This window comes from Mesocricetus auratus, unplaced genomic scaffold (genome assembly GCF_017639785.1).
Source record: "Mesocricetus auratus isolate SY011 unplaced genomic scaffold, BCM_Maur_2.0 Super-Scaffold_100006, whole genome shotgun sequence".
NCBI lineage: Eukaryota > Metazoa > Chordata > Mammalia > Rodentia > Cricetidae > Mesocricetus > Mesocricetus auratus.
The window spans coordinates 55,230,282-55,256,133 of record NW_024429190.1 but is presented as its reverse complement, the minus strand read 5'-3'; the positions used below and the strand labels follow the sequence as shown (position 1 = coordinate 55,256,133).

General features: G+C 46.1%; 1 protein-coding gene across 2 annotated transcripts; it reads left to right on the top strand.

Moving 5' to 3' along the window:
* Positions 1 to 25,852, top strand: Hopx (HOP homeobox). 2 transcript variants are annotated; one of them, XM_005080758.4, is made up of 3 exons: positions 1 to 340; positions 18,881 to 19,037; positions 25,177 to 25,852. In XM_005080758.4, the coding sequence occupies exons 2-3, from the start codon at positions 18,894 to 18,896 to the stop codon at positions 25,252 to 25,254; spliced, it is 222 nt and encodes a 73-aa protein (XP_005080815.1). In that variant the 5' UTR covers positions 1 to 340; positions 18,881 to 18,893; the 3' UTR covers positions 25,255 to 25,852. The 2 variants fall into 2 exon arrangements, with proteins under 2 accessions (XP_005080815.1, XP_005080814.1); XM_005080757.4 differs by lacking the exon at positions 1 to 340 and adding an exon at positions 18,546 to 18,691.

The window sequence follows — 25,852 nt, the reverse complement described above, 5'->3', positions numbered from 1 at the left end:
GGGGAAAGAGCCAGGGGCCTGCAGCTCCTTCTCTTCTCTCAGGGGCACCTTCCAAGTGATCTTGGTGGCTAAGGGGACAGGGCAGTGAGAAGTTCTGGAGACTCTCAGAAGTCACCGTCTGAATATCAAACCTGAATAACCGGGAGAGAAGTAAGGCGGGCAGGCAATCTTGCCGTGGTTCCCGCCTGCCCACGCTGCAGGTTTTTCAGGTCCTTGCTTGAGCGTGCACTCCCGGGCGTAAATAAACGTGCGATCAGCAGCCGCGCCAGACAGCAGGCTATTTAAGCCGGCCGGCACCAGCACCCGCTGCTTCCAGCCCAGAGCTCACCCAGACTTCCACGTAAGTAGCTTTTTGAGGTCGGCCTTGAGTGCACCGAATGAATTTGTCTACAGATGAGCCCAAAGTGCTAGACTTAAAACATTTTTTTCTTTTCTGGTGGAAAAGTAGTGGAGGTGAAAGGGGAGGTAAAAATATAAATATAATGCTTACCCCTCGTGTCATCGTCCCCCACCCCCCCCCCGACCCCACACATAGAGTCAGCGTGGAATCAGAGTGTTGCTGGGAATGAGAAACCAGGTCTTTTGCAAAAAAGTGTCTGTCAGATTGTGGGTGAATTTGGATCAGGGAGATAAAGCAGTGTTTGTTGTTGTTTACTGTTTCTTGTTTCAATTTTCATCACCTGTGCAACTGTTATTTATCATTTCGTCATTTCAATACCAATGATTACTGTTCTACCGCTCAGCTTTTTATCTAAAAAGCAGGTAAAATGGTGTTTAAAATAGAGATCTTGTGTTTGAGGTAGGTGGAGTGACTATCTGGCTGATTTTGAACTTGCCATGTTACATACATATTACTATCTCTCTCTCTCTCTCTCTCTCTCTCTCTCTCTCTCTCTCTCTGTCTCTCTCTCTCTCTCTGTCTCTCTCTCTCTCTCTCTCTCTCTCTCTCTCTCTCTCTCTCTCTCTCTCTCTCTCTCTCTCTCTCTCTTGGTTTTTCAAGACAGGGTTTTTCTGTGGCTTTGGAGGCTGTCCTGGAACTTGCTCTGTAGACCAGGCTGGCCTCGAACTCACAGAGATCCGCCTGCCTCTGCCTCCCGAGTGCTGGGATACTATCTCTTGTTCTCCATACATCTACAGTAATGAAACTATCATGCCAATAATGAAAAGAAATGCTTCACTCTGGGTTTTCCAGAAAGTAGAGTTTTGTGATTTTTTTTTTTGAGCTCAAATGGTGTCCAGGTATTCAAAGTCAATTGTTGGTGGAGGAAGAAAGAGTCATTGAACAAAAGGAACGGTATATCTCGTATTTTAGATGAGAACCCGTGAAGAGAGATGCCAACCATTCCCTGCAGCTTGTCTCAGGACAGGGCTTGTATATCCAGGGCAGGTACTGAAGGAAACGCATGCTGGGGAGGGAGGAGATAAGAGGGACGAAGGAATCACAGAGGGCTAAACATCACGCTGAGAAAAAGCAAGCGGGCAGTAAGGAGAACTGACATTAATTACACAGTTCATCTGTGTCTAGAGATGAAGGCTTGTGTGACGGCTCATACCTGTAATCTAAGCTCTTGGTAGGTTAAGGCAGGAGAATTGCCCTGAGTTTGAGGCTAGTAGAGTTTCAGAGCCTCAAACAAACAAAAAATGAAAGATTTGGTGATGAAGCATTAGAGTGTGATGGAATCCCAGGACCTTTCCTGGATATTTCCCATCAAGGAGCCCCTACCCCAACAATTTTCTTTTTGAGACCGTGTTTTACACTTTGTAGCTTTGGTAGGTCTAGAACTCTCCATGTAGACCAGGCTTGCCTAGAACTCACAGACATCTATTTGAGTGCTAGGCTTATGTTCAACTCTAACACACATTTTTAAAAAGTTCTTCTTTCTTTTTTTTAATGTTTTTACTTGAAGTAGATTCCTATCGCATTTCCCCTCCCTTCCCTCCACACAGTCTCTCCTAGCTACCCTCCCTTGAGACCTTCCCACATCCTCCCTAACTCTCAAACTGATAGCCTCTTTTTCCTTGATTATCATTGCCACATATGTGTCTGTGCACACTTGCGTGTGTATGCACGGATATGTATGTGGCTTCAAGGCCTAGCACTCCACACTGGACAGCCAATGATGGGAGTCATCCTCCAGCACACATCCTTTTTTTCTTCTTCCATTTTTTGAGACAGGTGGTCTCGAACTCACAGAGATCTGCCAGCCAGTGCTTCCCAAGTGCTGGGATTAAAGGTGTGCACCATCACCACCTGGCTCCAACACCCATCTTGAAGCACATGTTCTAGACCACTAGGAAGTCCATGAATGCTAAATCAAGGTTGTGCTTTCATTGTTGCTTGTTTGTTTTTGCTTGCATAGAATTCTTTTTTTCCATTTTTTATTTTTTTCTTTACATCCCAATCAAAGTTTCCCCTCCTGTCTTCCCAGTCCCCTCCCCTGCCCCACCCCACCCTCCTCCACTGTGGAACCTTGTTTTTTTAAGGAGCTTAAAGCTTTGAATCAATGCCTGGTGACATTTGTCTTCCTGACTTCTGCCATTCCTGCTGTCCTCCACCTCCTGTTCAGACCTGTGTGGATGCAGGTGCTAGTGTAGGTGTGGGGACAGGACCACAGGCCCCACTGAACCTGCCCTGACTAATAGATTTGTGGGCCAGGAGTGATGTACTTAAACCTTTAACACAGGAGCTCTCCATAGCCACCAAACTGAAGCTGAGTTAAAGGTCTTGTGCTAGCCAAGCAATGATGATTATTAAGGAATTTCTCTGAGCAAAGAGCATTTGGGGCCTGGGAGCAAGAGAAGAGATATTAAAAGGAGTGATAACAAGAATGGAGGTGAGAAAAACAGCTTATGTTGTATGTGAACTCATCTGAGGTGGGGTAATGCATGTCAGTGGTGGCCCGGAGAAGGGACCAAGAAAGGGCTTGGAGGTGGGAGCAGATGAGATCTGAGGGAGTGTTGAATTTTTTACTTCCCTTTCCTTGTGGTGTTTTTGAAGCCCAGGCTGGCTTCAAACTCACAGTAATCCTCCTGCATCCTCCTCTAGAGGTTCCCTCGGGAAACATTAGGATGGGTCAATCCATCAGTATAAAGTCGGAACAGCCCAGGCAAAAGCACGCCTGGTGACATTTGTCTTCCTGACTTCTGCCACTCCTGCTGTCCTCCACCTCCTGCTCAGACCTGTGTGGATGCAGGTGCTAGTGTAGGTGTGGGGACAGGACCACAGGCCCCACTGAACCTGCCCTGGCTAGCTGGCTGTGTTTTAGATAGCATCCCTCTGCGCCATCACCAAGGTCTAATTCTCTCAGGGGTTTGTTTACCCATCTTCGGCAAACCAACTAAAGTTATGACGTTAATAGACAGTAATTACTTAATGACCCTTGGGTTATGAAATAGATTCTAACAAGATAACCTATCTGGGAGTTCTTTCAAGTGTTTCCTTTCTTTCTTTCCTTCTTCCTTCCTTCCTTTCTTTCCTGCTTTTGTTGTTTGTTTGTTTGTTTAAGGCAGGGTTTCATGTATCCCAGATGGCCTCAAATTTGATATGTAGTTGTCAGGGGCTACCCTTGAACCTCCTACTCCTAACTCCTGAGTCCAGATTATAGGCTTGTGTTATCGTGCCATCTTTGAAATGTTATATAAATATAATTATCACTTAAATTTTAAAGTAAGCAATTAGAAAAATCACTTTCCAAACCACCAAGAGAAAGAATATCAAAATTATAGGTTTTCGGTCCCATCCTACAGGCTTCATCTAAGACTGCATCTTGCCAAATTGTCTTTTCTGCATTGGACAATTCTTTTAAATTCATTTGCTTTCGTATATGTGTGTGAGAGAGAAAGGGCGGGAAGGAGAGAGGAGGGGGGGGGACAGTAGTGGGACCAGCAGCCTGTTCAAAGAGGACCAGAAACAGAGGTGAAGTTGAACTCTATCCTGAAACCCAGAGACTAGCCTCTCAGAAAGGACTAGGCTGTAAGCATCAGGCTAGTAGACCAACACTGGGTACCACTGCTACTCTGAAACAAAAACTACTTCCTGCCATTTAGAGTTCATGAAAACAGTTTTTAGACAAACAATGGGTTCACATAGCTGGTAGAACATATGTGTAGAAGTGATAGAATTTCTTCCTTAAATGACTTTCCTTTGAACACATGTCCTCCACCGTTATTTCTGTGTAGAATAGTTTATTTCAAAGCTCACTTGGATTTTGGTTTTTCCTGGCTGTTGTATGTCACCTGGATTAAGTTTTGAACACCGATGAATTCCTCGGACTTCCAAAATGTTGAGTGAACGAGGCGGTGGGTAGTAGGAATGTGGCCTGTGGCCTGGAGGGGTACACAGAGCATCAGCCCATCATCCAGTTAAAAACCAGCATGGAAGGACTACCCTCCCGCCTGCTTACCCAGGGCATGCTGGTGGGGCGCAGGCTTGATGGGGATCCAGATGATCCCCACTATGCAGATGGAGATGTGTGTCCTGGTACAGGTGGCACATTCTCTGGCTCACAGTCTCTGCATTTCAGTTGGTCCCAATGGAGTTTTGCCAGTCTAATGCTGTTGACACCAGGCATATGTGAAATTTGGAGTAAAAGCCATACAACCAAATAGGTGCAGGTTTGTCCATCCTTTTTAGCTGCCCGGAAAGTCCCTGCATCTGTCCTCAGTGAGATGTTAAAGAGTCTCCCACAGACACCAGTAGAGACTAGCCCTGGCAGAAGACAGCCCAGCCTGCAGAACAGAGAGCGCTTTCTCACCTGTAATGCAATTTTAAGGCAGGAGTGAGATTAGAAGTCTTAACTGGGTTTTTTAATGCATTCTTTTTAACACATACTGTGCTCTGTGTGTGTGTGAGTGTGCGTGTGCACGAATGCGTGCACATGTCTGCATGTGCACTGTGTGCGTGCATTTGCCACAGTGTGCACATGTGTGTGTGAGGGGTGTATGTACCACTGTGTGTGTATATGTGTGTGTGTGAGTGTGCGCGTGTGTGCATGTGCATTGTGTGTGTGCATTTGCCAAAGTATGCCCATTGTGTGTGTGTGAGGGGTGCTTGTGCCACTGTGTGTGTGTGTGTGAGAGAAAGAGAGAGAGAGACACAGACAGACAGACAGACAGACAGACAGACAGACAGACAGACAGACAGAGACACCTTGGGTCTGGTTCTCTCCTGCCATAAGGAGCTCTGAGGATCCAGCGTTGACATGGCAGCAAACGCCTTTTCTGGATGAACCATCTTGAAGGCCCACAGGGGGTTTCTAAATAGTTGCCCCTTCCCTATCCAAAATACATGACTGGAGCAATAAATTATCCGGTCGTCTTTGAATACACCGGAAAGTTCAAGGGAGCAAACTAATTTGCCTGGGATTTTAGCCTTCAGCCAAGCAGGCTCAGTGCCCGACACCACTGAGGCACTGTACACTCAACCACTCGGGTTCCCTGAAGGGCGCCTGGAACTTACCCTGAGAGAAAAAGGTGGACTGTTCATATCACTCAAACAAAAAGTTCAGAATAAATGTAGGGGGCTTAAGGGGCTATTCCTCACAAGGTTGAGTTACTCCATGTCAGGCCATTACTAGTTCTCCATGTCAGTAGCAACTGAAGAGCTATCCAAAACTAGGGAGTTGGGTTTTCCCATCTCCACGTCTCTCCTCATTCACTCCTGTGGTTTTCATAAAATGTGACCAAACATGAAAACCCTGCTAGTGTGTTCTCAGGTGAACTGGTCAGTCCTCATATGGTGACCTGGTCAGTCCTCATATGGTGACCTGGTCAGTCCTCATATGGTGACCTGGTCAGTCCTCATATGGTGACCTGGTCAGTCCTCATATGGTGACCTGGTCAGTCCTCATCATATGGTGACCTGGTCAGTCCTCATATGGTGACCTGGTCAGTCCTCATATGGTGGAAAGAAACAATGCCAAAGTAGACACCGAGTCAGTTCTAATCTTAGAGACTACTAATCAGGAAACTTATGACAGTCATTCTGGCCACTGGATCGAGACAGATCTACATGGATCTAGATGGAAATTTCCTGGAATTCTTCAGGTCATGGCAGATCTGCTTACACAGCGCAGTCTTTGTTGATGTGCTTCCATTTCCTGCCCGTGTGACTTCTCCCTAAGGAAATTTATATAAGCAGGCTTCCTTAGAGCTCGTGTCCCCTCTCGGCCCAGCTTCCTAGTCTACTGGTGGCTGGGAGTGAATGCTGTAGAAAATAGGTGACTCTGGAAGCAACTGTCGCCACGTTGAGCTTCCCTCTCGCTCTTCACCCTTCGGGGTGACCTGGGAAGCAGGGCTGAAGGAGGCAAGAGGTTCCCTTTCATCTGCTCACTCAATCTGGCTCAGAATTCAGACTCGAAAGAGCTTCTAGACGACTAGACAGCCTCAGGGGGCAGATCTGTAAGAAGCTGCAAGAGGACCTGATGCGATTTAACTTGACTAGGAGAGGACTAAAATTCATTTAATTAGGCTGCTGGAAGGCATCGCGCCAGTGGCCAGTTACTTTAACCTTCCAGGACAGATCCAAGGGCAGGGATGGGTGTGGGCCACTGCGCAGTGGGCATTGCATGCCCTCAAACATCCCCTGTATGTGAAGGCACAGGGCAAGCACAAGCAAGTTCTGGAAAACAGACTGACCACCGGTCTGTCACTCGTTATGTGTTTTTTCATTTGTTTGTTTAACTTGGCCTCATATTAAGACATTTGTTAACTAGGGACTGGAGAGATGGCTTAGTGGTTAAGAGCACTGACTGCTCTTCCAAAGGACCCAGGTTCCATTCTCAACACACACACTCCAGTTCCAGGGGATCCAGATCTTTCTTGGGTCCTCTTTGGGGACCAGGTCCACACATGGTGCACGGAGAGACATGCAGACAAAACATCCATTCACATAAAATAAAATAGAAAAATAAAAACAGACATTCACTGCTAGGGCATACAAAAGCCTTCCTTAGGTTTTATATCTTGTTTCTCATGATATCTCATGTTTCCTGTTTTCCTTGTTCTTAACTCAGAATTGTGCTTTTGAAATCCTTATTGATGATGAGTATCTTTTTTTCTTCCCCCTTTCTCTGTCTCTCTCTCCCATTCCTCTTTCTTTTTTTCCTGTGGAACAGTGTCTCATTATGTAGCATAGGCTGGCCTTTGTTTCAAGATCCTCCTGCTTCAGCCTGCCAATGCTAGCAGTATGGACTTGTACCATGATGCATACAGATACTATTTTTAATGTAGTTTTGTAACTGCTGATTCAGGGTTGTGTTTACAGCTTTTGTGGCCATCTCTCCTGTCTCCAGCTCTCACAAATGATTCTGTGCCGTTCCCCCAATACATGCTCAACCATTATTCAGTTTCTGGCTGTTGGGAGACTGGGGGAGGTTAGATTCCCACATTTCCTTAAAGCAATGTGGAATTTGGAACTCACTGTAAGAAGTGGAAACATGATATAATAAATTTTAGTTTAGTATTTCAAACATCTGGGGGCCTTCTCTTGGTTCCCTAGTATTTTAATAAGAGCTGAGTCACAGTTTATTTATTTACTTTTTTGGTTTTTCGAGACAGGGTTTCTCTGTATTGTTTTGGAGGCTGTCCTGGAACTCGCTCTGTAGACCAGGCTGGCCTCAAACTCACAGAGATCCGCCTGCTTCTGCCTCCCGAGTGCTGGGATTAAAGGCATGCGCCACTACCGCCTGGCTGAGTCACAGTTATTTTAATAGATTCTAGAAGTATTTTATATTTTCATACTGGGGCAGTGATTTTTCTGGAGAGAGCAAATAAAGTTTTCTAAGAAATTGGGTCATTCTTCAATTTTGAGTATTAAAAAATTAAATCATTTTGTCATGTAATGATTTAAAATCTGATGCCATTCAATTGCCCAACTTTGCATCTTGAGCCATTGGGAAAGCTGGATCAGTACCTCGAATATATATGGTGTTTATCTTTTGTGGTTCATAGACATCTCGTTGACTCCTACACCGGTGACATGGGACAGCTGGAGTAGGATGGTAGCAATGTAGGATTCAGACCAGGATGTCCACGCCAAGTGTGAGCTGTCCAAAGTCACATGGAGGCTGAGGCACATTTCAAAAGTTCAAATTTCCTGAAGCTCCAGCCACTCTCTTTCTGTAACACGTCTGGAGGTTAGAGAAATACTACTCTAGGTTCAGCAAAACGTATATTTGTCCTGGTAGGGTTTTTTTGTTTTTGTGGTGTTAATGATGAGGCTAAAGCTTTACATCTGTTTGTCCCACTGGCTGAGCACCTGTTCATAAAAACAGTTCAACTGTGAAAAAAAAGTAGAGCTGAGTATCCTGGCAACAGGCAGCTTGGGTAGTTGGACTTTGGCATAATTCGGCATTGTACTGGTGCCGGTGGTGTACTGGTGTGCTGCTTTATCATTACCTAATCATGGCCATAAAATATGGATGGTAGTTGGATCATAAAAAGTAATAATTGATTAAAGTGTGTTAGGGCAAAGTGGTCCTCCATCTTGTCAAGAATCTTCTGGGACTTTCCGAATGCACAGCCATCTGGAGGAGCATCCTTGCTTGCTTTAGGCAGAGTGGGATGACCTGAGGGAGTACACACAGATCCCTTGTCACCTGATGCCATCCATGTGCAGTATTACAGGTCCCTAAGACTGTTTCTCTGTGATTTGGGCTTGAGTAAATACACTTGGAACCCAGCATAGATTCTCAAAATAAATCAGTAAGTCATGGTGCCACATCTCCAGAATTGCAATTGCACAACCATTTCCAGAGTCAAGCAATGAGCCTGAGAACATTTTCAGAAAGAAACTCTACTTTTGAATATTTGAAAGTGACCAAATGGGGCTACAGAATACAAGACAAGTTTATGGACTTCATTCTCCATAGTTCATCTGTAACTTAACTTTATTATATAATATATATATACATATTATATTTTTTAAATTACCAAACTGATTTCTGTCATCCACTTTTATATTTTGATCATCCTTATACTTTTGTGTGACAAACACATCACCCTACTTGCAAGCTGTTTGATCTAATGAAGCTATTTAATACTTTTCTAATCAAATTTAATTGGAGAATTAAATGAGCAACCACATTTAGTAACATACTCAAAGACATATAAAGAAATTCATTGGCTGCCATTTTGGTATATTTGGGACAATATTTTGTTCATTACAAACTACAGAAAATTGATCTGTTTGTTATTTGTTTCCAAACTTGATCATACAGATATTTTTAGCTTTAATGATTCTCTTTAGGAAATATGAGAATTTTGTCTCATGAAAATCTCTAATTGATGCCATAAACATCAAATATTTTTCAAAGATGAATTTGATCGGTCTGTGTATTTCACAGTTGTCATCCTTCTTTTTTCTCTGGCCTGAAGTTCCCTAAACACATGGGTACCAGTAGGATTCTCTGGGATGGAATGTTTTTGGGGTCTGTGTTTGAGCTTGGTGGCAGGACTAACTAACACTCTTTGAGAAGTAATGGATTTCCAGTTGCTCAGCTTTCCATGCTCTCAGTGCCACAGTGAGCACAGACCCTGAGCCTTACTCTTCCTCCCAGACAAACGTCTATAAACCGCAAAAGAAACCAGTGTTCAGGAGATGGGAAGCCACAGACTGTCATCTCAGCTCTGACCACAGAGCTTCAGTGTTACTCTTCCTTAAGAGTCAAAAGAAGCTGGGCGCACCCCTTTGATCCCAGCACTCAGGAGGCAGAGACAGGAGCATCTTTGTGAGTTCAAGGCCAGCTTGGTCTACAGAGTGACTTCCAGGACAGCCAGGGCTACACAGAGAAACCCTGTCTCAAAAAACTAAAAAGAAAAAAAAAAGAAAAGGAAAAAAAAAGAGTCTAAATGAGCTTCATCCTCATTTCTGTGGCCTGCATCTTGCTAATCCAAAAAGCAGCAGAGATGATGAAGTCCCATAGGAGCTCCTGACCCACACCTAAAGGACACATCTGACAGAGAGTAAGGGGACCAGATGCCCCGTTTGCTTGGGATGTACCCGCTGTGGCCTATTGTAGAGGCACACTTATTAAGAGCATTCTTTTCATTCTTTTTATCCATAAGTGTTCTAGCTTAGATGACAAACGATATGGCTGTTTTAATTGAACAGGCTGAATATGAAAAAAGCACCTGGTATTAAGATGTTTCATGGGCCACTCAGCACTCCTTTGGAGCAGGAATTAGTGCAATATATTCATCAAATCAAGGCCTCTGTAGGCCTCAGACTAGGTCTCCTTCTCCCGTTAGTGGCACCAGTAAACTATTATTAAGGAAGACCGTTTTTGTTCGATATCTGCTCTACTTGGATCACCAGTGCTCTAGAACAGAGGTCCTCTCCGGAGCCTCTGGCCCAAACCTTGCTTTCGTGGATGAAGACATAATTATAGGGCTGTGGAAATCCGTGTCATCTTCCACTATTCTGAATTGCTTCATGAGCAATTGGCCATTGCTCCTTGCCTGTCTGAGCCAGCTGAGTTTTTAGACACACTTTACTGTGAAGAGAACCAAGTTTCAAATAAGTTAAAGGACAGAGCCAAGGTCCTGTGAGGACTCTGGCAGAGACTTTAAAATGGAATCGACCTCTGGCCTCCTGCCAGTGACCCCGCCCATCATGCCACGCTAGTTAATCTTTTCATTCAGTAAGGCGGACTAGAAATGTATCTCCTACAATGTATCCAGTCCAGATAAGTGAGCATTCTCTCAGTAATGAATGCCACTTACGCAAAAGCCCCTAGTTCCTGCTTTTCTCTAGCTGACACGAACCTGCACCTGTGATTAAACTGTCCCATATGATAGTGCCACTTGGTGGCTTGCTAAGAGAATGTGACACAGAATCGCAACCTGTGCCCTTCTCTTGGATGTCTTGGGTAGGATGGGAAGGAAAGGAAAATGCAAAGATCTGCCTACTCATTATCACCTGCTGTTAGCAGCATAATTAGTCATATTTCAGACAACCCAAGTCAACTCTCTTCCTCCCCTGTCCCTCTTTGCCCCATTCACGTCACCATACAGCTTCAATGATTATGAATTCACAACATACCCGACAATATTTCAGGAACTTTTCTAGCTATTGGAATAATTAGGATTGTGCTATAGACCCCCAAATCTTCAAAAGTTTCCTGCAAGTCCCAATAATATCTGTACCAAAACCTCATTCCCCAAGCCAATTTTTAATTAAAATGGCCTTTTAGAAAACGGTTTGCTTTTCAAATAAGCAAATGGTTTCACTGGGCTATTTCAACAGAATAATTTGCTTTGATCATTGCAATCTTACAGGTTTTTAGCTATGTCCCCTGTTGTGAGTTAGCCTGGGAGCCTATCTACAGTTCATAATCTTTCTGGAGAAAACTTTTTCTGGTCTGTGAACATCATTACAAAGGGCAGATTGTTTGCTCATGTAGATCTCCCTGTCTCCCTTGCCCATTTACTCCCCAAAAGGTTAGCTGAAATCATCTCTTGTTTCACAGCATGCTCAGAGGAGCCTAAAGCTTTATTATCTGTCACTGTTCCCGATGTGTCACGTACCAGGTTGAAACAGCTAGGCAGGCGGTAGGCTTTCACTGAAAAGAACTCGGTGTCTGTGAGAAGAATTGGCTGTTAAGGGTCAACTACTGGTTGACTCACGGTTGGAAGTCATTCCCAGACACCCACCCCTGTTTTGTTTTGTTTTATAATATCTTCCTGTTTTCTGAAGTGGATATAGAAAAATCCGAACCATTGCAGCGTAAGTTTCAGGGACTTCCTGGATCGATTCAATACAAATGTACAATCCAGGGATGGAATGGTAGTGACAGATAGTGCGCCCTGGTTGCTCTCACCAAAGGTAAGAGTTCCACTCTGTTCTGTTGAACGCGGCAACTTGTTCTCATCTGTATGACATATTCCTCACCAGTGTCATCTTGCAACCATAGCTGCACCAGTGAAAGAAGAGCTTGTGAGGTAGGGGAGCAAACCTAGCTGGTTGATGTGAGCTGCTTTCCCTGACTCATCCAGTGGGCTGGGTCATGCCACAGGCACGCAGGGCATTCCCTCACTAGTGACCCTGCTGCATCAATTGCGCCTCTCTGGTGTGTCTCCTCCTCCTAAGAGCAAGCAGTGAGCTTTCCAATGCATACATAGCATTGGAGGTTTCAGATCATTTGATTTTTTTATTCATGAATAAAATATGTTTATTATATGGATCATCTATATGTAATCAATTACATAATTGAATAGGGTTATTATCTACCTTAACAGATGTCCTTTCTTTCTTTTTAATTGAAATATCTTCTTTTTTAAAAATTTTTATTGCAATTAGAGACAAGCTTCCTTCACATGTCAATCCCAGCTCCCTCCCCCCCAGCCCCCCACCCAATCCCCACTCCATTCCCCAGGGATGGTGAGGCCCTCCATGGGTGATCTCCAGAGTCTGTCATTCATTTTGCTCAGGGCAAGGCCTAGACCCTCCCCGCAAGAGTCCAGGCTGAGAGAGCCTCCCATATTGTGGGATGGGCATACAAAGTCCATTTGTATGCCAGGGATAAATACTGATCTACTACCCAAGGTCCCATAGATTGCCTAGGCCTCCTCACTGAAACATTCGGGGGGTCTGGATCAGTCCCATGCTGGCCTCTCAGTCATAAGTCTGGGGGAGTATTTGATTTTTTTAACTACATTAACTCAAATTTCATTTTGAAATCTGTGTGTGTGTGTGTGTGTGTGTGTGCATTTGCATGCCTGTGTATGCACATGTTCATGTGTGAGCACAAGTGTGTGTGTGTGTGTGTGTGTGTGTGTGTGTGTGTGTACTCACATGTGGAGGTCAGAGGACAATCTTGGGTTTTGGTCTTCAGGTACTTCCCATCTTCTGTTTGAGACAGTGTTTCTCATGGGCCTGGAACTTCACCGAGTAGATTAGAATAGCTTATGCAGGCATCTGCATGTCTCCACCTCCCGAGTTGCCATTGCTAGGATCACAAGTGTGTGCCACAACACCTGGCTTTTTACGTGGGTTCTGGGGATTTGAACTCAGGTCCTCAAGCTTGGCAGCAAGCACTTTTCCAACAGAGTCATCTCCTATTTTGTTCTTAATTCTGTTGTATTTCTTAGAGCAGCAGGATTTCTAAGGCAAGGAGAAAGCAAACATCAAGGAAGAAATATTGGGAAGCAGCAAACTGAATTGAGAGCGGCACAGGGCTGTTAGAAAGCTCAGGAAACGCAGAACTCAAAAGAGAAAGGCAGCGCCTCAAGGTTTTAAGACCTGGATTACCTGTTGACAGATGCCCAATTCTGTGGCCCAGCCAAAATATCAGAACCCCGGCATGACGCCACCTCTGCCTGGCAAATCATGCAGGACTGAGGCTCTTGGTCTGGCCCCTGGCAACCGCTTGGTATAGCATGGATTCAGGTGAAGCGGGCATTTCAGTCTTTTAGCCTTGAGTCATATAAAGCATGTTCTAGAATAGAGTGCATGCATGCCTGTGTCACTGCGAATTGGTGACTCTGCCTATGTTGTAGCTGTCACACAGGTCAAAGGTGAAAATACTTCAACTTCTTCACGTCAAATGGTATCAGAACAAAGCATTAAGGGCATGTGTTCCATTACCTCTGTTGAGTAATGTCAAGTAATACACAAGGGTTTTTAAAATAGAGGCATAGAAGTTTGCATGAATGTCATCCCAGAAGTCAAGGGAACGAAGCTGGAGCAACCACAGCAGGTCACAATGGGCCAGGACACTTTGGCAAAGATCTTCAGTCCTCGCCACTCTAATTCTTCACCAAAGGTGAAGATGGCTGGTTAAGTCAAAGACTCAGATGGGTGACTCAGTGAAAGCCTGGGATTTGTGACATCCACACAGCATAAGGAGAATATATTTGGAGACATAAACCAACCTTGATGCTCATAAAATCATAAGCTGCCTTCTCTCCTTCCTGAAATTAAAATAAAAGAGGTTCCAGCCCTCCCCTGACCCTGAAGACATGTTAGTGTTTCTTCATTGCAGAACAAGACTAGTTCCACTATGATTTCAAAAAGAGGGTTTTGAGAGAAACTGCAATGACAAAAACCAGAGCTCAGCATACCGTGATCACCACAGAGTGTCCACAGCCTGATAATCTCTCCCTCTTTGTAGTTTCTCATCGTCCTTCCTCTTTCCATCCATTGCTTAGAGTCCATTTGGAGACTGATGATTACTTGGTGATTTGGCATGGGGGGGTGGCTAATTGACTAACCCATTTTAAATACAAAATCAAGTTCTGACTTCCAAGAGGTCTGGAGAAGCAAAACAATCATGCTTTTAGCACACCATGGACAGGAGTTCTGTGACTAGCTGTCCCTCCATTTTTCATCATTGCTCCAGTGACCAATCAAAGCAACTAAGCTAGCTTGGAGACCAAGTCCAAACTCTAAAAAAGAAAATACTTCAAATCCCATTGTGGGCTGGGACAGGAACTACTTTTACACAGTAAACATAGTCAGATGGGGCCTTTAACCCCAAGAGGTCACACAAGCCAGGGATGAAAATAGCTTCAAGAGGTTAGATGGCAGTCCCTGATGACAAGAGCACACAGCTCTGGTAAAGATTAAGACTGACAATACAAGTGGTGGGGCAGAGATTCTGGATGTTGTTGCTATTCAAAAAGGAGTTTCACTGGAGAGCTTTGGGAGAAAATGTCGATGTTATCCTGTAGAGAGAAACAGTTGCCCTTCCTGTAAGCCAGCAGGTTCAGACCTCATGACCATTCTAGAGAATTGCCCTAGTGGGGCTTCAGAATTCATGGACAAGAATGTTCAACCCCTGGCACTGCCAAAAAAAAAGATTATTTTAAAAACTTAAAACTTACCTTTCAAACGATTTCCCTAAAACTATCTCAGCATATCAACTACTCAAATGTTGAGATGACACACAGCCAAGAAGAGGTAGGTAAGCCACGAGAGTTTCTAAACGCTTACAGTCAATTTCAGTAGTTAAATTGCAAGATACTTGAAATACTCTCCATGTCTCTCCCATACTAAGTTCCTAAAAACGTGGTCCTCATTCAGGAGGTATGGAGTGGGCCTAGACACAGCCACATGATTCTGGGACTCAGCAAGGCTTGACAGCTGCTGCTCTTAGCTCAAGGACAGTGATCATGAGGTTTCTATTTAAAAGGACTCCTCTTCAGGAATGTCCACTGTGGGTGTCAGAAAGTAGGGGCAGATCCATTTAGGGTTAGAGAGAGAACCTAGGGCCTTGCACATTCTACGTTATACTCACTGAGTTTTACCCCAGACTTGTTTTATTAGACAGAGTTTCTCTGTGGCTTTGGAGGCTGTCCTGGAACTAGCTCTTGTAGACCAGGCTGGTCTTGAACTCACAGAGATTCTCCTGCCTCTGCCTCCCAAGTGCTGGGATTAAAGGCGTGCGTCACCACCACCGGGCTACCCCAGACATTTTAATTACTGTTCTATTGATGTGAGGAGACACTACCACCAAGGCAATGTATAGAAGAAGGCAGTTACCTGAGGGTTTACAGTTTCAGAGGGTGAGTCCATGAACGTCAAGGCCAGGAATTTGGCGACAGGCATGGCACTGGCATGGTAGCTGGGAACTTACATCCTGGCAGGCAGAAGACTGGGCCTGCTGTGGGCTTTTGAAACCTCAAAACCCACCCCTGGTGATATGTCTCCTCCAACAAGGCCATACTTCCCAATCCTTCCTAAACCAGCCGTCGACTGAAAAAGTAAAATGTTTCCAGAGTCAGTTGATTTCAGAAAGTTCGCAGTGAAAACAAGAAAAATACAGGCAAGAAAAATTGGGAAATATCAATGTAGCTCACAGTTGTTAGGTAGCATGCTCATCCAATATGCATGAAACCTGGGTGCGCACGCGCGTGCACACACACACACACACACACACACACGACAAGAGGTGGAGGCTGGAGGTTCAGAAGTTCAAAATCATAAACAGCCATGTAGCAAGTTTGAGACTCCTATCTTTGGAAAAAAAAGAAAAAGAATCTGTTCCTCCCGCCCCCCCCACCCGTGGCCAACTCACAACTGGAGTGGGTTTACAGGGAATGTCTTGGTCTCTTGATTGGGCATTAGTGTCATTTCAGAAAGGCCATAATTCTGGGAGAATGAGACGATATTTAGAGAGGTAGCCCGCGTTTACCGGTTCACAGCACTTTTTGTGAGCTAGTTAATGCAGGTGGATATGTGCAGAGCAAAAAGACTGTACTGGCTCATGGGACATAGAGCTGTTGGACCCACACAACTGTCAGCCCAAGCTTTGGAACTGATTTAGAAGAAAAGCCAGCTGTTTTCATTTAACCTCTCGAAAAGGCTTGTGCAATGACTTCCTCAACCACAAAAGAAAAATACAATGACAGGACAAATTACTCTCCAAAGTGTTTCTTAAGATGTGAACAACCCCAACAGTAAGACTGGTGTCGAGATTAAATGTTAAATAGCTTCAAAATAGGTCTTAGTTCTTTGTGTCTGAAGTTGTTTAGACTATCTTCAGAGAAACTTCTCAAGGGTTTCCTTATTTCCTTACTGGAAACAGTTGAGAACCTTTATATAAGGCCGGGGTTACCAGGGCAGTGTGATTTATACAGTAAAAGAGAGAGAGACAAAGCAAAAGCAAACATTTGCCAACGAGGGAGGGCTGAAATAATGGTGCCGAGCTCTTCAGAGCAGTAACAAATACATCTGACGGTCGAGCTCTTTCATCCCCACAGCCAATAACACTTGTTCAGTGTACCTTGGAGAACTAGCTGTCAGCAGGCCCTCCCACAAGACTCAGCAGTCAGCTAGGACCTCACTGCTATAACCCCACACAGCGTGGTAACAGAAATCTGATAAAATAAAATGCACTTGATTCCACGTAGGAACGTCAGCAGCTTACAAGTTATATAGCAGCAGTTAGAAAAAGACGGGAAAGCATATGTCTAAGCCTGAATCGGGTTCCGCAGTGTGATGTTTCTGGAGGCCAGAGGATCCCACAAGGCCGCAACAGAGCTTCTGGGGGAAGAGCCAGCAGGACTGGAATAAATGGAAGGGATGAAACCTTTCCAGGTGAGAAGTAAAACCAGAGGCAGCCGTTGCCCTTGCTATGTTCTTTGAGTTGACAGCTTGAACAGTGGTGGGTGGCTTCAGTGGACAGCTTTGGCTGGGATTAGTGTCTGACTAGAAACACACCCACTGAAGATGGCAACGAGCCGTCCCTACACTCACACTCTTAACCCTCCTAACTTTCTCCCCCTAAACTGAAGACAGACTGGAGGCTAGCGAAATCCTGGCCTTGAACCAGCGCTGAGTGTTTCCACTCCAGAGTGCTGGTCATCGGCAGAAATTGGCAGAACTTTGGGGTCTCTGTCCCTGGCTGTGAGGAGGTGACTTTCCAGAGAATGTGTGTCTTAGAAAGGGAGGATGGGTGCTCATGGGAGACCCCATGGCCTTCGTGCAGAAACTTGGTACAAATTTTAACTTGAGGCACAATTAGTTGCCTGAAAACGATTTGATGGGGACTTGGCAAATGGTTTGAACCCCAGTCCCACGCAGTCAAAAAGCTTCTTGTCCTGTCTGAAGTCTGAGGTATAGGTCACAGGTGGAAAGGTCTAAGCACTGGGCACATTATCCAGGTAGCTCACCCCCATCAAAACCTGCTCAGGACATCTCTGCTGAGGGTTTTTACAATTGTTTGCTAATGCAACAAATCAGGGTGATTCCCACACTTCTGCTTGGCCAAGCCTGTACCGAATCCACAGCCAAGAATATCTAGAAGATCAAATTCTGTACCTCCCAGTCTTCAACCAGGGAGCGTAGGAGGAAGGGAGCACACCTGTCAGTTTTCTTAGTCCCAAGTCAACCTACGGAGACCGGAGGGAACACAGCAGGAAGGTCGCTGCCTCAACCTGCTAGCAATTTGTCTTTAAAGTGAAGACTCGCGAGAGACTTCGAAGGCCGAGGTGAACCTCCTTTCTTTTGAGGAAGTCCCGAGGTTTTAAATGGCAGTTGATTTTGATCCTGCTTAACTGTGTAGGTCTTGAAAGGTATCACCCCCATACAGGAGAGCATAGAGGGGTGGGCTTTAGGATGGAGGCCTGGCGATAGTATGTCTGGGGTTCACGGCTTAGGTTTAAAAGTTGCCAGGAAAGTGGGCAAAGGTGATTGCTGGGGCGTGCAGGTGGTTCAGCCTCCTCCACTCCATCACCCCGCCGGAAGTCATTATCTGCAGTTCCATTTCCTTAATCTGTCAATCGGAAAGATCTTTTAAAGCATCGTTTACAATTTTATAACTGTTATTTGTGACTGTGGGCAATTTAACTTTCCCTCTGTGATTTTAGTGCACTTCAGATTTTCTACAGTATGTGTTATGTTCTAATCAGGAAAAAAAGTAAATAACTATTGGTGTTACTTTTATTTTTTTAAGTGAGGTCTCCATTTCCCCAACTTGCGCGGTGGGAGTCTCTTCCCCCCCCAAAGTGTGCGGTGCGCAGCGCTCGCAGGCGAGGCCCCCACGTGCTAGCCCGCGGCGGAGGCGGGGTGCGGCGGCCCGGGAGGCGTGCCTAGGCGGCCGGGAGCCCAGCCCTGTGTGTGTCCTCGGTCCCCAGGGCAGCTCCGGATCAGCTCCGGATCTCCGGAGGCAGCTCTCAAGGCGCTTCCTTTACTGTCCCCTCGGAGTGGCAGCCGGGAGGCGGCTTCTTCCCCCTCTCCATCCTTGGCCAGGTTGGGGATGGTCCCAGGAGGCTAGGACACGATCTGTAGTCCCTCCTCCGGGGGTCCCGGGAGAAGGCGCTCGGGAGTTCCGCAGCCCGCAGCGCGGGGGTGGGGGTGGAGGCGCAGAGGGGGCTCGGCGGGACGGTGAGAGGGGACAAGCCAGTCTCGCTCACCCAGCGCTTCTTCTTCCCCCCGCAGCCGCGCCAGAACCATGTCGGCGAAGACCGCGAGCGGCCCCACGGAGGACCAGGTGGAGATCCTGGAATACAACTTCAACAAGGTCAACAAGCACCCGGACCCCACCACGCTGTGCCTCATCGCCGCCGAGGCGGGCCTCACGGAGGAAGAGACGCAGGTGAGTCCCCAAGCCTAGCGCATCCCCGGGGACTGGCGGGTCCCCGCACTTCTCGCGGGCCTCCACTGCGCGGGTCCCAGTCCATGCATTCATTACTCCGCAGCTCCCTGGGCGCCCAATCCGCCCCCACCCCAACCCCGTCCCACCACCGCTTTCCTGCTGGCTCTCCAAGCATCTTGTTGTCCTTACAGTTTCCCAGCTCAGTAACTCTCTCCTCTGTGCTGGAGATCTTCAGGAAGGCTTATTTTCATCAGGGGTGTCACAGTTGGAAGGGACTTTGACGATCAGCTATAAATTCAGCCCTTGGTTTTGTCAAACGAGGAAACTAAGGCGGGGGTGGCGGGACACCTGCCAGGGTTGTTAAATTGCTCTTCCCGCCACATCGCGGTGCTGTATGCGTCTCCTCAGCTACACAACCGAACTGGCACGTTGCCATGGTTTGGTTCGGGTTTTGTTGTTGTTTTTATTAATCCCCTGGTTCGGAGGCTTAGAGGCTTTCTCTGGAGTTTTCCAAGAAGGTAGCCCTCTGATGCTATTGCGCACAGGCCCCCAGCGCGATGATAATGTGTCTATTTGTAAAAGGTTCCCTTGTTATCGCATTTACCTGTAAATTGCTTAGGGTAGAGATTGCAGCGCCGCCTGGCGCAATGTTGGAGCTTTAGCCTGCTTTCCCTGTCTAGTCCTATCTAAACTCTGACTTCTCTTTTCCCCTCCGAAACTGGGATATTCTTATCCCTCCCGGTTAGTAGACTGGAGAAGGAGGGGCTTTGTCTTCTCTTCACCCTGCACAGTTGAATGAAGCTTAAAACCTTGCCATGAATGCTCTCTGGGATCCTGGGACCAAAATCCTGAGCCCCAAACCCTAGATGATCTTTTAATAAGCCCAGGGCAACTTGGAGAACTTACCCATATGTAATCTTGGGATCCCAGATCAAGTAGAAAGACTGTCTAGCCAGAATCAGAATCCAATAGAAGGTGATTTATTGTAACCCAAGTCTAAAAGCTCATGTTTCTTGGAGCCCATGAAAAGGCAAGATGTTGGAGTATTAGAGTTTTAAAACACATGCTGTATTTAATGATCATGAAGATGTCTCATGTTTAAAAACTAAACTGTTGGATATTATGGACCTAGTACTAACTAGGGATCTAATTCCGTCTCAGCCTTCAAGTCTCTTCACCCTGAAAAACAGAATAGTCACATTGTCTGTCATTTACCGTCATGTGTGTGTGTGTGTGTGTGTGTGTGTGTGTGTGGTGCCTTGAGCATGCCCTGTGCCACTGAGCTGTGCCACCTGCCCCATGCTGACCTTTGGAGTGACAAATATTTGCCATGTGTTGTTTCAGATACTTGCTAAGTATAATGCCACTTATTTTGTCACTGTCTTTAGGAGAGAAAGCACTGGTAGCACTCAGTAAAGGAACCAAGGCACAGAAAGCTTAAGTTACTGGAACTGCAAGTCTGGTTCCATGTGGTAGACCCTGGGCCTCACTGCTATACTACCTCATAGAGGAGGGTGGAAACGACTGTGTGGTGGCATGGGAAGGAAGGGCAGAAAGATCAGTTACCCATGCATTAAGCAACGGTCATGCCAGGCTATTGCTAACCTTTCCTCCGGGTTTACCTGCCATTCGAGATCTGACATAAAATCTAGTAGGAGTTGAGGTCAACAGATGGAGAAACCTGCACGACGGGGTGTCTGCCCATGGTAGTTCTTCTGTCTTGCCTCTTCTGCTATCCTCGGATGAACAAATGGTGCAACCAGACTGACAAGAGTGGGTTTGGGTGAGTCAGGCTCATGGGAGGGCCTGGCTTCCTCTTCCTGCCACCGGCCAACACCTTCTTCCTCTAGAGGCCCGCTGCAGCTCAGCTTACCCTCATCTTCCTGTCTAGACCTGCAGGGAAGTACCTGGAACCCAGAGTGCAGACTGTCAGCATAGCGAGTCCAGGAATGAGGCTTCTGCTTGCCCTGTCCTTTCTGGTTGGACTGGGTCCCATCCCCCCATCCTTTCTAAACTCCACACAACCACCTTCATATGAGAGTGGTTGTATTTTCTTCTCTAACACTTACATGTGAAAGGATGTCTTCTGCAGAAAGAAAAGTGTCTTCTGCAGACACAGAGTCCTGTGATGAGACTGCAAATGTCAGGCAATTGATTTCATCTGTAGCAGGTCTTTAGGGATGCTTAACAGAGCTCTGTGGAGGCCAGCGCTTGCTGGTTCTCACCTGTCTGTGATGCCGCTGCCAGCCCAGCCCCTGCCTCTCTTCTTTACTAGTGTGGTCCTCTCCCAGCCAAAACCATGTTCACCACATACACCAGAAATCTTCCCATCCTGACTCCAGCCATCTCCAGAGGTGGCATCACACCCCTCCCCCCCTTTTAGAGAGCAAGACAGACGGGGTCTTCCTATGTAGTCCAAACCAGCCATGAACTCACAATCCTCCTGCCTCAGCTGACTGCTGGGATTATAGACAGGTGTCACAATAGCCAGCATCGTATTCCTTCCCTAAAGCAAGTATTGCGTTAGTAAAAGAGGAATACACATGATCTACCTCGAGAAGTAGTTACTGGTTCACTGTCGGCACTTGGGCAAAGGCGAGAAAGAGCAAAGTCAGAAGCATTCTGGCTGGGACCTTTGTGGACTGTTTTTCCTCCTGCCCCCTAACATGAGATGGGTAATATACCAACCAGCATCCTAATAAGGTGTGAGGGAGGCACATCTTACAAAATGGTGTGAAAAGCCAGGCTGTTGTTTAGGAGTCATATTCACAGATCTCCTGGTAACAGTCCCACTATCCAACCAAATTCTAGGATCTCAGTATGCAGTGAGGGCCTCATAGTCAGAGGACTTCTTCATTTGCATTTGTTGGGATCCCCAGGGGAGTTTTTCTCATTACTAGTCACTGTATATCTGCTACATTTAAGTTAAATGAAATCCTACAGAATCCTATTCCTTGTGGTTTTTACTGTATGGAGGTCAATGTAAAGGAGGCTGAGAACACTATTTCATTTTCACCCTGAGAGGCTGGGATGATACAGTCTACACACACACACACACACACACACACACACACACACAAGCACGCATGCACGCACAAACGCGCGTGGGCACACATACACACACACACACAGAGTGCAGTTGGCATTGGTTCTTGAAGAAGTCCCCCCCTCTCTTTTTTTTTTTTTTTTTGTGTGTGTGTGTGTGTTCTGGGCTTGTTCCCAGGATCCAGGGTTTTCGGTTGCTGCTTGTTTTATCAGTGGGATAAGACCTCTAAAGGTCTTGCTCTGAAAAGAACAAAATGCTAGTGGTTAGAGAAAAGGACAAGAACAATGTTGTTTTGGCCCAACCCCTCCCAACCCCAGTGTCCAATTATCATCTGTTCACTCAGAGTAAATAAATTTCCATCAGTGAGCAGGAGTAATGAGAGCACCCATTCATAGCAAGAAGGGATGAATGTCTTTCCCAGGGGATGGCTAAAACAAAGAAGAGAGAGAGAGACAAAGCCAGGTAGAAAATTAGGATTTATGTGAGTCAGAAGCTACAAGATCCAGAGCTAGACAGTAGAGGAGCTAGCAGGAGATGGAGTGCATTTTGTTACCAACGGCTGGTCTTTGCTGAATTATGATGTATAACCTCCATTGACTGTGTGTGTGTGTGTGTGTGTGTGTGTGTACATATATATGCACACACACGTATATATGTACACACACACAGACAGAGAGAAAAAACAGCTGAGCTTTTTCCCATCTCTTCCCATCTCTCAGTGCCGGGGCTTAATTAGTTAAGCATTTAGATGGTACCTTGCAAATTCACAAATGTGGTCCAGGTCGAGGCTATTTTGGGTAATGACCCATCAGTATTCCGCATGTAAAGATGCGGGTGGCTCTTTTGAATGAGACCAGCTTAACCACTTCGTCTTAAATGAGTCCTGATAGAAAGTGAGTCCCCCCCCTTCTAGATTTTAATTAGTCTTTAAAATGCTGCCATTTATTCAGCTCTAGTCCCTGGAAATTCTATTTAATCAGCATTTGCAGCTTTGAAAACCCCACAGTTACCTCATTAATGAAGTTGGTGCCATGCTGCTCTCAAAAGCACACCCAGGCTTGACTGAGCACACACAAATAAAAAGAAGATGTGCCCACTGGTCACAGTCAAAGTCGGGCTGAAGTCACCATCACATGAGCCTCCATTCACCTTAAGATTGGAATAGCCATGGCGATGTGGCTCATCTGGTACGCGCTTGCCTAGCATGCCATGGGTTCCATCCTCAGCACTGACTAAACCAGGCGTGGAGAACACCTGTAACCCCATTGTTTGGGAGGCAGAAGCAGGAGGACCAGAGGTGCAAGGTCCCCAGATGCATAATGAGTTCAAGGACAGGACAGCCTGTGCTGTAACAGGAAAAGACAGGAAAAAATAAAAAGACAGACGGAGAAGAGAAAAAGAGTGGTTCCCCAGAGTGAAATGAGACCTCCAGGGAGCAAGTCCCACAGAGCAGGCTTCCCTGTGGTGGTCACCCCCTTGGGTTTCTATTGCTTTTCTCTGCTGCCACCCAAGAAGAAGGGTGGAGAGACGGCTGGTGCTGGCACAGGGGTGAGGCAGAGGCTCAGCGGGTAAACTCTCAGGCGGGCAACCTGAGTCCCGGCACAGAACACGCTCAGCGCACCAAGCAGTCCTGAAGCCTCAGGCCCTTTCCTGAGGTCAGCCTGTCCCCAGCACTTAGTGGCCCTTCTGTCCTGTGGGTCACACCCTTTCTTCTGATCTTGGTTTCCTTGGATCCCAGCAGAGAGCTGGCTCTTCTCCAGTGGGGCCCAGCCTACTTATGAACATGAAGGTTTCCCACTGGGGCCACCCCGTCAGCACACCCCACAGCAGCTGTATTACGTCACTACTGTCTTCCCTCACCTCCCTACCCCTAGTCTAGGCAAACCTTAGGAACCCCACAAAGGACAATAGGGGCCTCCAAAGCTTACCTCTTTGTTTGCAGGTGAGCTGACTGACACTGCTCTTAGGGACTTCTTGCAGCCAGTCAGCAACAGTAGAGTTGACTATTGGCTCAACCTGCAATGCTCACCTACTCCAACAGCTTGACCGATTAGGACCAATGCTATGCAATCTGATCATTACCCATGTCCTCCATGACACGTGAGATGCCAGGCTCAAGGGCAAACTGCTCGTTCTGCCTTCCCAAGGAGAGAGGCCTGCTGCTTCTGTTTCCTCAACAGTGCCTTTCAAAGCTGGTTTCTTCAAAGCCTGGCTTCCTTCTGACCTCCTGGTTCAGAGCTAAGTCTTGTACCCAGAGCACAGTTTTAATTTCATAGTCTCTAAGGCCCTCCATCTGAAGTAATATTGTAAAGGCTGCCAATGTGTTGAGAGTGTACCACAGTGCTTTCTAGCTTACAGGAATGTCCCGGGCCCCCGTTAGTTTGAGTGACTTGAGCTGGATAATTCAGAGTCACTGTACCTTCTTTCGCTGCTCAGCAGCCCACTCCCTGGATTCCTAAGGAGGAGTGGTCCAGGGTTGCCTAATGCTTGGTTATGAGTTGTTTACTGAACAAAATTTGACCAGGATACTACTAAGGAGCAAAGCCCATGTTGTCATCAGCACTGATCATGGGATATTGAACCCAGAGACTAGACATCCTCTGGGGCATCAAGGAGTTGTTTCAGCTTCTTTTATTCACTCATCAGGCATTCCTTAATCAGTTACATCTTGAGACTTTGTGTAAGGAGTAAGATGTGATGATGTTAAGATGAAAACAGCCTTGGCCTTCATGCATCTTACGTTCTAGAAGAGCGTATGCAAGCAATTGAAGTAATGATAGTGAAAGTCCTATGAAGTTAACGAAATAGTAAAACAGAAAATAAAGGGAATCTACTTTTAACAGAGTGGTCTTGTTTAAGCTGAGACCTGAGGGAGGGGACACAGAGAGCGAGAGAGACAGAGACAGAGACAGAGGGATGGCAAATTGTGGCATGCGCAGAATTCCTGAGGCAAGGAAGGTGGTGAGAGATCCATCCCCACATCCCTTGCTTCTCTGCTTCCCGACAGGGCCGCACAGACCACCCTCGGAAATTACATAGACACTTCAGCTTTTCAGTACGTGACGGGTAATTTTTCACATTTCTCTCTTTCAGAAATGGTTTAAGCAGCGCCTGGCCCAGTGGCGGCGCTCAGAAGGCTTGCCCTCCGAATGCAGGTCTGTTACAGACTAGGGAGCTGGCCACCTGCAACCTTGCTTGCCGGCATGTCGAACTCTACCGGCTCCCCCTGGACTCGGCTTGCCCAGGCTGTTTTGATGTTTCAGTGCAGTGTTGAATGTCCCTTTGTTTTCTGTCCTGCTATTTAATACAATGTGTTTTTTAAATGTATATAACAGTTCTGTGTAAAGCAACAGCTTGGCTGGGAAAGGGGTGTGGCTTGCATTTGCCTTTGGATTTTAATGAAAGATGGTGTGGAAATTTTTTTTCTTTGCCTTCGGTCATCACCTTCCAGTAGCAATTCACATTTACCATCCATTTCAGAACCACCAGGCTTCTATTGAAAACATATCAGAACTAGCAGGGAAAGCATCTCCTGAATCCTCTTCCCCGTGTCCCTTCCCCTCTGTTTCATTTAATTCACTGGTGGTTGAATGAGAGCATGGGTGCATTTGAGTCATTCAAATTTTATATATAACAGGAAAGCAAGTAGCTAAGAAAAAGTCGGAAATTTACTTTATTTAAATGGATTTGTTAAGTTTATTTTGCTGAATAAAATGAACTGCTTTCTGTCTCAAAAATGATATCCTAAATAAAAGAGTTTTTGTTGAAA

Bases quoted from the DNA above. Each gene is read 5' to 3' on its own strand.
- Hopx (XM_005080758.4), top strand. From the start codon at position 18,894: ATGTCGGCGAAGACCGCGAGCGGCCCCACGGAGGACCAGGTGGAGATC. The intron at 19,038-25,176 runs GTGAGTCCCCAA...TCTCTCTTTCAG, and splicing joins TCACGGAGGAAGAGACGCAG to AAATGGTTTAAGCAGCGCCT.